This window comes from the organism of the source record quoted next, unplaced genomic scaffold (assembly GCF_019419815.1).
Source record: "Pyrus x bretschneideri cultivar Hongxiangsu unplaced genomic scaffold, Pyrus_bretschneideri_v1 Contig10, whole genome shotgun sequence".
NCBI lineage: Eukaryota > Viridiplantae > Streptophyta > Magnoliopsida > Rosales > Rosaceae > Pyrus > Pyrus x bretschneideri.
In genome coordinates, this window is record NW_025999391.1 from 6173225 (window position 1) to 6184868 (window position 11644).

Below are 11644 nucleotides of genomic sequence, written 5' to 3' on the forward strand. Positions count from 1 at the left end.
ACAAAATCTATTAATTTAAAGAAATATTAAATAATCGATAAATCATTAATTTATTAATTAATTAAATAGATGGTACATGACCATAGAGCCCGTTTAGCGAAAAAAAGCTCTCAAAGCTGTGATGATATTGAATAAATTTTTGTTGTGGTATGAGAATATCACACCATCACTTTTTATCATGTTAGGAAGTTGAAGATGATATCTAAAGTGACATCAATTTTAAGCAGAAACAAATAATGATTGAGTCATCTTTTATAAAGGTTTTATAGTCGAATCATAAATACTATGCATCAATAAGTTATTAATTTATATATTATGTGGGATTTAAATGATTTTTTTATTGTATTATCTTCTAAGTTTGGTGAATTATTAATTTAACAATAGTCAACTAAATCTTTCTCATTCTTCGTTTCACCAATGCAAAACCCTAGCCGCTATCTAAAGAATAAAATCTAAAGGAAAAATTCCTCAGCCGTCGACCCTTGCAATTAGCTTTGGGGTTGGCGACAATCTCCCTTGGTATCTTCCTTCTATTTTCTTTCGTGTTTCTTTTCTAGTTGTGGTCACTCTTTCATTAGGGCAAAAAGAGTTTTCGTGATTGTTGTCGCACTCTCGCTTTGTCGAGGAGATCCTTTGTAATGGCTATGAGTTACAGATCAAACTCAAATCTTAAAGGAGTGACTATTGTTCATAGTTAAGGTTGATTTTTGTTTTTTTCTTTTGGTTTGTGCTCTTGGCAAATGATTGTGAGGAAGAAACTTGACATTTGTTGAAGATGACTTGTAGCAGTACTTCTTTGCAGACAATTGCAAGTCATCAAAGGTGGTGTAGTCTTTTCCTCGTGATGTTTATTACAGTGGTTCTACGACTCACAAGGTTGTTATACTTCTTATTGGTTAGATATGGGTTTCCATGGTGGTTGGAAAATTATATTGCATTCTTGAGTTTGTAATTGTAAATTTGTGTGGTATTTTTTTGAGTATGTGACATATTTGTTACATTTGACATGCTTGTACAAACCCGGATCCCCTCCGGATCCCAATATCTTAAGCCTAGGGATCATTTAATCCGGACTGTTGAAATTTGATCAAACGGTTACAATTATTATAACTTTTTAAAAGGATCCCCTGTTTGTAACTGTTGGATTAAATTTCACGGCCCGGATGATTTGATCCCTAGGCTTAGGATATTGGGATCCGAGTTCTGCTTCTCCTACCTCCGTTCCTGATGCTTTCTTAATAAACTCTTATTACTTTTTTTTTTTAAATTAGCACATTATCGTCAAGTTGGGATTGACAAAAAATATTCTTAAATTATTAATTTATCGAGTATTAAATTATCGAGGTTCTATTATACTTCTTATTTCTGTTGATTAAACTAATGCTTTTCCTTTTCGGATTTTTATTGTCCTAGAATAATATATGAAAGAAGGTGGGATATTCTAAAGACAATAAAAATTAAATTATTCACTTAGTAGTACGGTCTAATGATATTCATTTTCATTTATAAGTTAAATATCTTAGATTTAATTCTCGCAAACAGAAAATTTAAACCACATTATTATGACTAGCCCAAAAGCTTAGATGATTCTTTCATCTCTTTATTGTACATAATATTGTTGGTTTAAAAACAAATAATAAATTAGAAAACAAAGACAACCAACCCGAGCGCGTGCAAACGTGAGCGTGGGTTTGAATTTTCAGTGTTAAGGCACTTGTGGGCACGTTCTTGGGCGCGCATTAACACCTCCTTCTAACATTTGAGTCTCGAGGACATGCAAAACGAAAATGTCAACATCCAATGGGGTCAAGAAACCGGATTTGGATTCTCTCCTGAACTAATAGAGAGGATCCTCTTGATCCATCATCATGGTCCGTTGAATTTTTATCCAACGATTACAAATAAGGGATCATTTTAAAGTTATAATTGTAACCGTTGAATAAAAATTTAACAGTCTACGATGATGAGTCAAGAGGATCCTCTTCATTAACTTAGAAGAGGATCCAAATCCCAAAAAACCAACGGTGCAGACCAGGGACCCACATGCGGTGCAATCACGGCCGTTGCTGCAGTATCGTTGGAGAAAGTGGACGATAAAGACCGCCTTGACACACGGTATCAATTAGAAGATTGCAATCAAAATCCACACTTCCAAACTGATTCGCTTTATTTCCACACGTTGCAACTTTTTCACTTCACCATGATGTAATAAAATAATCTTGTGAAAAGATGGGCTTAAATGTCAATATGATGTATGTGTTTCTCCGATGGATCAATTTGGTCTTTGTCTTTTTAATTTGGTCAAATTGATTTCCATATATACCTTCATGACAGTTTTAGATAATTCGTTAAAAAACTGTTAAAAATGATATGTACCTTGCACGTGAGATGATCATTTTCGAACGAACATGAACTTGCATGGATTTAACAAGCTTACAGTGAAATTACATTTTTGTCCTCTCACATGGAAGACATGTCAATTTTACTGTTTATTTAACAGATTGGCTAACGAATGTAACTATAGAGACCAATTTAGACAAACTGAACAGACCAAATTGACCGAGAGGGGCTAAAGAAATATATATATATATATATATATGTATGTATGTATGTATGTATTAGTAAGTTGGTGGGAAAACAATATGTACATAAACATACAACTATTAGCTTTTATATATTCTATATATATATATATATATGTATGTATGTATTAGTAAGTTGGTGGGAAAACAATATGTACATAAACATACAACTATTAGCTTTTATATAAAGAATATATTTTATACAATTAAAAGCACATCTTTATATCCAGATCCTTGTAAGATTAACTAACTAACATGACAGCGCCAAAAGTTGGACCTAAAGCTGATTAACAATAATTAAACATTTAATTAGGTTAATATCAAAATCTTAAAAACTTGGAGGTGGAGAAAAGTTTGTAATAAAATGTTAGTAGGAAGGAACAAAGCATTTCAACTTTTCCCTGCTAAATAATAAGCTGCTCAAAATTCCGGATAAAATTTATTAAATTTCTTATGCGAGTTGATCAAGAATTTGGGACAAGTTTAAGCTCAATTTTTCGGGATATTAGGGGAAAAAGAAGAGAAAAATTATTAACAGGACTAACCCTATATCGATCCTACCCCGATGCCATTTTGGTAACAGACGTGAGCATGCGCCGTGACTAGTTGGCTGCGTTGTAAGCAGGCAGATAAGACTCCAGAATCAATTGTGCCGGAGAAGGTGATTGTATCTGAACGATCAAATATGTGAACTTCCATTGCTTGTCTGTTCCGTCTTTGAACATCTCCGCAAATACTTTCCCGGCTCCATGCGGCCCACGAACATGAAAGTTAACCTGCGCTCAAATGGTAGAAGCACAAGTTCAAAAAAAAAATTAGGCTAAATGGTGAGAGGTCATTTGCATCAATGACAAAATTCAAAATGCGGGTCTGGGAATCAATTTGTATTGCAAGTAACGTGGTGAAGTTGACAATAAGAAATCACCTCTACATGCTCTACGCCTTCTTCATCGTGCCATACTCTGTTGGGAATGCGTTGGCGAGCAGCACGATTTCTACTTTCTTGACCGTATCCAGTAATAGGATATCCGACCCTCATCCTAACCTGATAAAAAAGGCAAATCAAGGTCATTTAAGCCGCAATATTGGCAACACAATGTTCACAAACAAACACACGAAGAGGATTATGTGTAAAATTGACCAGTATTTAATTCAGAAACGGCTCATAAATCCCATGAAGTGCATAAAAAATACGGGTTTCTCTCCCCAAGCAATTGTAGTCCTATATGCAATTGTAGCTAGCATATCTATGGATGATCATACATTTAATTTATACGTTGATAGCCTTAATTATGTAGCTCTTGAATTTTCCAGTGTTGGACATGAAAAAAACTGCCACCCATGTTACAAATTTACAAATATTTTCAAGGTTCACTGCCATTGCACAGATAAATAAAGCCCCAACCCCTTTCTGGAAATCACGGTTCCAGGATGAAGGGAAATTATTTACCCCACACTTCTTTTAGAGAAACAATAATGACATACTAACCTGTGCATCATCTTGAATCCTTTTAAGAGCCTTGTTAAAGATCTTGTACCTGCCAAGGACCATGTTGTCATCATAGAGTAATACCGAATAATTCAAATTTTCAATTTACGACAGAATCAAATATCATATCTAGAAAATTAAAATAAGGTTTTTTTGGTCTCCTTACTCTTTTGGTTCAAAAATAAGCTCCTTGAAAACAGCATATCCTGCAGCAACAGCAACTCCAAGCCCTGCAAGAATGACAAGACTGTAGGAAGCTCCCTCTACAAATGTCACAGGCTTTTCTGGGATGTTGTATGTAGGAGCATCAAAAGGATCCTCTACAGTAGATACGTCTTTCTTATTCTGGAAAAAGAAATAGTTGAAGAATTAAGAAACCAAAAGTTGAGTTTGAGTATCCAGTGAAAAGCAAGTTTAGCAATCTCAAGCACAGACGGTCTTGAGGAAGTAAGTTGATACAGATAGATAATCCTAATGTTTCCATATAACACAGATATTGAGATGCCTAGAAAATCCCTTGACCTCTTCAACCTAATAATTTGTATTCATCGAAGCAAGTGCTAGTTTCAGATCACGCGCATAGACGATGGATCAAACCAAACAAGAGTGATGTTTGACTACGTTAAATCACCCGGCCACAAACATGCAGACATAACACACATGTAAATTTAAAAAAAAATCAGTTCAAACTCAAACCTCAGATGAACTTTGTTGTTGTTTCCGTGTAGCTTTTGATGAAAAGGATCTGCTAAAGAGAGGAATGGTGGTACTTTCTCCATAGTTTCTTGTGAGTTGTGACTGTTGCCAAGAAGCATGCATAAACACTTTGGCGGGATTCCTTCCATATAGAACAGGAATTCCTGGAAGATGATTGTATAAAACTCAACTGCAAATAATAAACTACTTTATAATGCAAAACAATATGATCTTTCCCTACTCCCCACGAGTGGAGTGTATCATTACACCTCAGACTTAAATAAGAATGCAAACTTTTGGCACCAAATGCTTCCTGGTTTTTATCCATAAACTATATAGCATACATATACATCCAGACCCTAGAAAGTTTAACTAATGAACTTTTCCTGTCCAAACTGTATATTCAAAGCTAGAAACTAAGAGAAGATTTAATGATCAGAGGTACATCATATGAATACTCTAACTGAAGTCATTTAACAGAAGGCTTGATCGACTGAAAAAAAGTCATCCACTTTAAGCATCTCTTTCACATCCCATAGTTGAACAAAAACTATCTACGACAGAAAATGAAAAAGAAGCCACCAGAGATTATTTTGCTTAAACAAACCAACAGAAGAAAGTTGAAATACTTATTCTAAGCACAAGACTACTTATCAACTATATGAATTGGAAACACAGTCACCAACCATTAGCTCCGGCTACGCCCTGCATAATTACGAGAAAACAAACATCAGCGCGCAATGTGCGAAAGAAACAGAATAGTAAAACCAATATCATACAATTACCTCACCCTAGTCAAATGGCTTCCAGGAGCAGCAGATTGACTTGCAAAACCTGATCTCACTACTGCCAGCAACTGCATCGCAATCAAACAGTAACTCAGAAAACAAATGTGACCTTTAGAGTAAAACAGAAATGCAAATCAATCAAATCATATAAAAAAACCTGATCAGCCTTGACCTCCTCTGTGTGGAAAGCCCTCTGCCCCCACAATCTCATCCTGGGCAAAACCCTAATCAAATCTACTTGATTTTTCCTCCATAAGTCCATAGCACACTTGTACGACCCTAATAAACCAAAAGAATTGCCGCTGCTAAGTCAGATAAAGATAAACCCTTTGAAGAACACCACTAAAAACATTAAAAAAATAGAAAAAGAAGGAACTTTATGTCCTGTTTGGATGCCAAGAAAATGCGTAAGAAAAATCGGAAAACGAAGCATACCCATTACGGTTATTGCTGGTTCAGTCTGGTCTCTCGAGGGTTGATGCCCTGAAGCCCTTTGTTCAGCTTCTTGTTCTGCTCAATCGTCTAAAACCCTCACAGGCGCAATGGGGATTTGGTATGGATCCGTAATAATGGGTCGGATTAATTCGATTAGAAATTCAAGTCGAGTTGCGTGGGTTAGAAGAAGCCCAGAATTGAATTAGTGGGCTCACTTTTCATTAACAGGCCTCAAGATGTGGGAGTTCATTGGACCAACCATGCCTTAAAATGTTCTTTGTTTGCTTAGGAGGATAAATTTTTAAGAGTGGTTCTTTGTACTTTAAATTTTATCTTTGGACACTCTTTTTTTATTAGCTTTCATGCACGAGTTCACGGGTGTGCAAAAGATATTTTTTGAATCACGACATGTTACGCACAACTTACACGTTTTAAATGTATTTATATATGTGAATTGACAAAAAGGAAAGTCAAATATTTGAAGTAAATGAATAATCTTAAATCATGCTAGAAAAAATCTCTCACAAACCAATCAAAGCAGCTAAATTCACATAATAAAATAGGTCTTTCAATTTCCATTTACATTCTATTGAATTTACATTAAGAATAGAGAAAAAAATATTTAATAAACAACTCATTGAATCACATTATTGCTAGCCCATTGTGAGGCTAAGCCCATCCCTCTCCCCCTTAGCGTAGATAATATCGTTTATTCAAACAAAACAAAAAATCATTTGATAACTAATTTAATCATATTATTATGCACGTGCAAAAGATTTTTTTTATAACCGACATTACATGCTTTAAGATGTTTTGAACGTGTTTAAAAATAGAGAAAATAATATTTAATGAACAACTGATTGAATAACATTAGTAAGGTATTAATTATAAAAATAAAAAAAATAAAAATAAAACTGTACAAAAAATAATAATTATTAAAAAATACTGTTAAAATGATGAAAATACCCCTACATTATTTTTGCATTATTTTGGGTTGCTTTTGAAATTTTTTGTTTTGGGGCATTTTAATTTGTTCAAAATTTCTTGGTAAAACTTGTGACCCCAAAGAGGTTGTTGGGTTTATATATAAAGATTTGGACACCCACAATTAAATTTATATATTTTTCTGGACATCCATGTAAATTTATAATATTCTTAAATTATCTCTACTTAAAATAGAAAAAAAAAAATTGGCACAACTATGTCAACTGTGAATCCAACTCAACCCCCCTCCCAAATCCTTTTATTCTTCTTCTTCCGCGTCTCCTCACTCTTCTCAAAAACAATAAATCGCAGTCCCCACCCACTCAGAGTCATCAGACTCATCAGTTCAATCAAAATTGATGCCAAAATCTATGGAGACCATTGCACAAAGAAATAGGAGAAACAATGGCTTTTCTCTTTTATTGTAAGCTAAAGCCCCACCCCAGGTGGCTGGAAAATGGTTGCCCACATCCACCGGGGAGGTGGGCGAAGCCAGATGATGTTACTAATCTATCGAGTATGACGGTTAACTGTAAATGATGTTGGGTATTATAAAAGGAAACTATTAGTAGCACTTCAAAAATCTCATTATACACTTCTTATAAGTGTATTTTTCTTTCTAATTATAGAAAGTTTAGAGTGCCAAATGAAATTTTTGAAGTGCAAATACCAATTTCCTTATTAAAAAAAAAAAAAAAAAAAAAAAAGGATAGTATTACTAAATATAACATGAGATTGGTAAGGACCAAAGTAAACGGTGCGGACAATTTGATGCATTGTTATAGAGTAAAAAAGAGACAGGAGTCTTCTTTTCGGCCACGGGGAACTTGTGTATTTAAAGTTGTGAGGCCAAACCCAATAAAATGATTGAAGGATCAATTCATTGCTCTCAACAGGGAAAAATACATCCATGCATGTCACAGTTTCATTACTCATCGATTCTTTTCCATATTTCTCACCTAATTTGAGATCAAATAGAAAGATTGGGCAAAAATAGTGGCGCGGAAGTTTTCATCCCCGATAAAATATCACCTGAAGGGAAAGACAGTAAAACCATAACAAGGAAGCTCTCATCGCTTATAAAATGTCATAGGAAGAGAGGGATAATAAAATCGTGACGAGAAAGTTCTTGTTTCCAACCAAATATCGTGTGAGCAGAGAATTGTGAGAAGGAAACCCTCATCCCCAACCAGATCCTTTGATTTAAGATGAAGCTTAAATCATAAAATTTAAGAAGGTAAAGATCGACATACGCATTATACGCAAGCATTAAATTCAACAGGAAACAAAGTCAGAAAGCTGTGTACGAATTTCGACCGGAAACAATTAAGAACTGAGTTGCAGGGACCATATGGCAAACTTTTTTACCCAGAAATTGAGACAAATTATATGTTCAAAATTAGGGTGCTCGGTAGGAGAAAAAAAAAGAGTTTGAACAATTTGTCCATGAATATATAATTATATTGACCAAAAAAAGACAACAATTTGTCCATATAGCAACGCTATCATAAGCCAAAAATAAAAAAAGAAAGCCCTACTATGATATTCATAAGCAGTGGCGAAGCCACATGAAGGCGAGGAGTGGCGGCCTCCACTCCCCTCACCGGAAAACACCATTAGAGAGCTGGGTTCAGCCTCTCCCCTCGACGGAAAACTGACTGGTGTAGCCCCTGTTTTCGCTGCGTGCAGCAGCAGCAGCAGATTTGATTTTTTTTTTTTTTAAACAACCGGGCCAAAACGACGTCGATTTGGGTGTTTGAAAAAAAAATATATACACATATATATATATATATATATATCTATATATATCTATATAGGGGACTACGTGTCACCTTCCTCTGTCCTTCAGCCCCGTGTACTGTCCCCCTTTATTGTTTCAACATCTCATTCACCAATCAGAGAGGGAGAGAGCAACTTTGCCCCCAAAATCCCAGCAGCCAACGCCCAACTGCCCAAGCCCAACGGAATGGAAAAGTTTGGAAGGTTGATTCCTGTTGTCTTTTTGCAGCCATCACTAGTCAGGCAGCCACTGAAGTCTTGAGCGGCGACTTCAATCAAAGTTAATTTTTTTATTTCTTAAATTTATAATCCCTAACCCTAATTAATTATTTAATACGAATTTCGTTTAATTGGTACAAAATCATATGGTAATTCACTAATATGGTTATTGGTTATTGATTATTGATATGATTTTATGATTATTGATATGAAATTATGAAATTATTTTTTACGGTGAAAAAATTTGAATTCTTGATTATTAGTTGAATTGATTAGTTGTATTCATATGATTAGTTGAATTGAATTTTTATTTATCGAATAATTTGTATGCTTATTGGTATCGATTAATTGAATTGTTGGTTGGATTAGTTATTATGCATACTAAAGTATAGTTTACTATAGGATTAAGAGTCCAAGATTTTTTTTTTCTTTCCATTTACAATTATGTAATGGAACGATACCATAAAAAACAATGCTTAAATCCTCCTTCAAACATTTCGGGTAGTCATTCTCCTTCAAATATTCCGAGTAGGTCACAACAAAGTGAGGCCACTGAGTTGGATGAAATATTGGCTAATCTTCCTGCAGACCATGCATATAGACGTCGAATGCTTGATTATCTACCTAATTATCGTGAAGCAATTCCGAGACACTATCTCCAAAATAATTCTTGTCAACCTAGAGACCACATCATGCCAAGAAAAGCTAGCGACAAACGATGTTTTATCATCAATTGGTTTGATAAGTTTAAGTGGTTGGAGTATAGTATATCAAAAGATGCTGCATTTTGCCGTTATACGACGTTTTCATAACATAAAACCTCGCCGGCAACAATTGTAATTTGTTTGTATTGATTAATTATAGAAGACATTACTATATAAAAAGATTTAGTTGTTGCCATTTTTTTTAACCTTGTACTCTTTTAAGTTCGCCCCCCTCTGGGGAATCCTGGCTTCACCACTGTTCATAAGGTAACTAATCTCAAACTAAGTAGGAAAAACCAGGAAATTAATTGAAAATTGGACGTCACTGTCTTGTTTGAAAGGAGCTCCTAACTGAACAAATCGGAAATTGGACAATCGTCATCACTCTCTTCCTCAGGTTCCTCCTTCTTCTTATCCTCCGGTGGAGGAGGAGCAGCAGCAGCCGGGGCGGTAGCATCTCCTACACCTGGGGCAAGAGCGGCAACAGCACCACCAGCACCAGAATTCAGGATAAGATCTTCAATGTTTTTCTTCTTAGCGAGCTTGGTGAACAGGCCAGGCCAGTAAGGCTCGACAGGGACGTTGGCAGCTTTCACCAAGGTTGGAATCTTCTCGGCGGTAATGGCCTAATGGGGATGCCTTCGTCATGGAGGATTAGAGTGGCGTATGTGCAAGCAAGTTCCGAAGCCGACATCGTTTTTGGCTGAATGGAGGAAGACGAGATCTCTGAGACTGGCGGTTCTCTTCTCATCTCTATTGAAATACAAGAGCAAGTATTTATAGATGGAGATTTTAGGGTTTGGCAGTTTAAGGATGTATTCCTAAACCCTTTCTTCTCACTCACGTCACCCAAACCCTTTCTTAGTTTTAAACCATTCCTTCAATTTGGTTTTATAAACCCTGGGTTTTAAATATCCTCCACTCACCCAAACCCTTTCTTCTCGCAACGCAACACCAAATTAAACTTATAATTTCTTGCTTGCTGAATTGAAGGAGAAATTGTTAGACTGAAAGTCACATTTTTATGTAGTATATATTAATAATTAATTTACGTGTAGTGATATTAGTAGATGAGTATTCAACCTGTTACAATATTGGTGGATGATGAAATTGATATTTCATCAACCTAGAGTATATTATTAATAAATAGATTGATAATGCCACGTCGTGTGCTGAGTCAAGCAACAACATAGAAAAATCACTCTAGTAGAAAAACTGTTTTCTTTACTTTTCTATCTACATCAAATGTCAGTTTGATGAAAATATTTATGAAAAACATGTAAACCATTATTAACCATCATCCAGAGATCACAACAATCAAGTGATTAATCCACGTTTCATATACCAGTAATCCTAGTTAGAGAAAAGGATTTACTTGCACTGGAAGACATCACGATAAGGTTTTGTGTTTGATCTTCCCTTCTCAGAAATCCTTTAGCACTCCTTGCTTTCAATAGGACTAGCGATCATAATGGAACGACGTTGATTTGAGAAGAGGGATCAAGCCACTTATATGACAACTGCTCTTCCTATCGTAGAGACAGTCATCAGTTTTAAGAGTTTGTAACCAACTCTAATTCTAAGAATTAATTATATTAATTCACTTGATTAAACCATGTGTTAAGTCTCAGTGTATCACAATCCCTTATTTACTTGTTGTGTGACATAACAAAATAAATAGTTTGATCAACTCACATATGAAAAACTCTTACAAAACTGTTTTCTTTACTTCTATATTTCCTAGTCCAAATGGGAGATTTGTCTGAATAAGAGGAGAAATTATTTTAGTGTGACATGTCATATACTATTAATAATTAACGTGTTATAATATTGGTAGACAACATGGTTAATGTTTCATGAAACTAGGATATAGTTTTAAAAATAAATTGACGTGTTAAAACATAAATAAATTGGTAATATCAAGTTAATGCGAGAATGACACCGATTATTAAATCTCTCCAACATGAA

The 11644-nt window shown here is 35.0% G+C and overlaps 1 protein-coding gene and 1 pseudogene across 1 annotated transcript; both read right to left on the reverse strand.

Moving 5' to 3' along the window:
• Positions 1 to 2999: 2999 nt before the first annotated feature.
• Positions 3000 to 6119, reverse strand: LOC103960148 (probable mitochondrial import inner membrane translocase subunit TIM21). Its single transcript, XM_009372565.3, has 9 exons — positions 5991 to 6119; positions 5713 to 5834; positions 5558 to 5623; positions 5454 to 5472; positions 4768 to 4931; positions 4238 to 4416; positions 4072 to 4120; positions 3508 to 3627; positions 3000 to 3358 (listed from the first exon to the last, which is right to left on the reverse strand). The coding sequence occupies exons 1-9, from the start codon at positions 5992 to 5994 to the stop codon at positions 3185 to 3187; spliced, it is 897 nt and encodes a 298-aa protein (XP_009370840.2). The 5' UTR covers positions 5995 to 6119; the 3' UTR covers positions 3000 to 3184.
• Positions 6120 to 10023: 3904 nt separating this feature from the next.
• LOC103960137 lies at positions 10024 to 10370 on the reverse strand (annotated as a pseudogene).
• Between the last annotated feature and the right edge of the window lie 1274 nt (positions 10371 to 11644).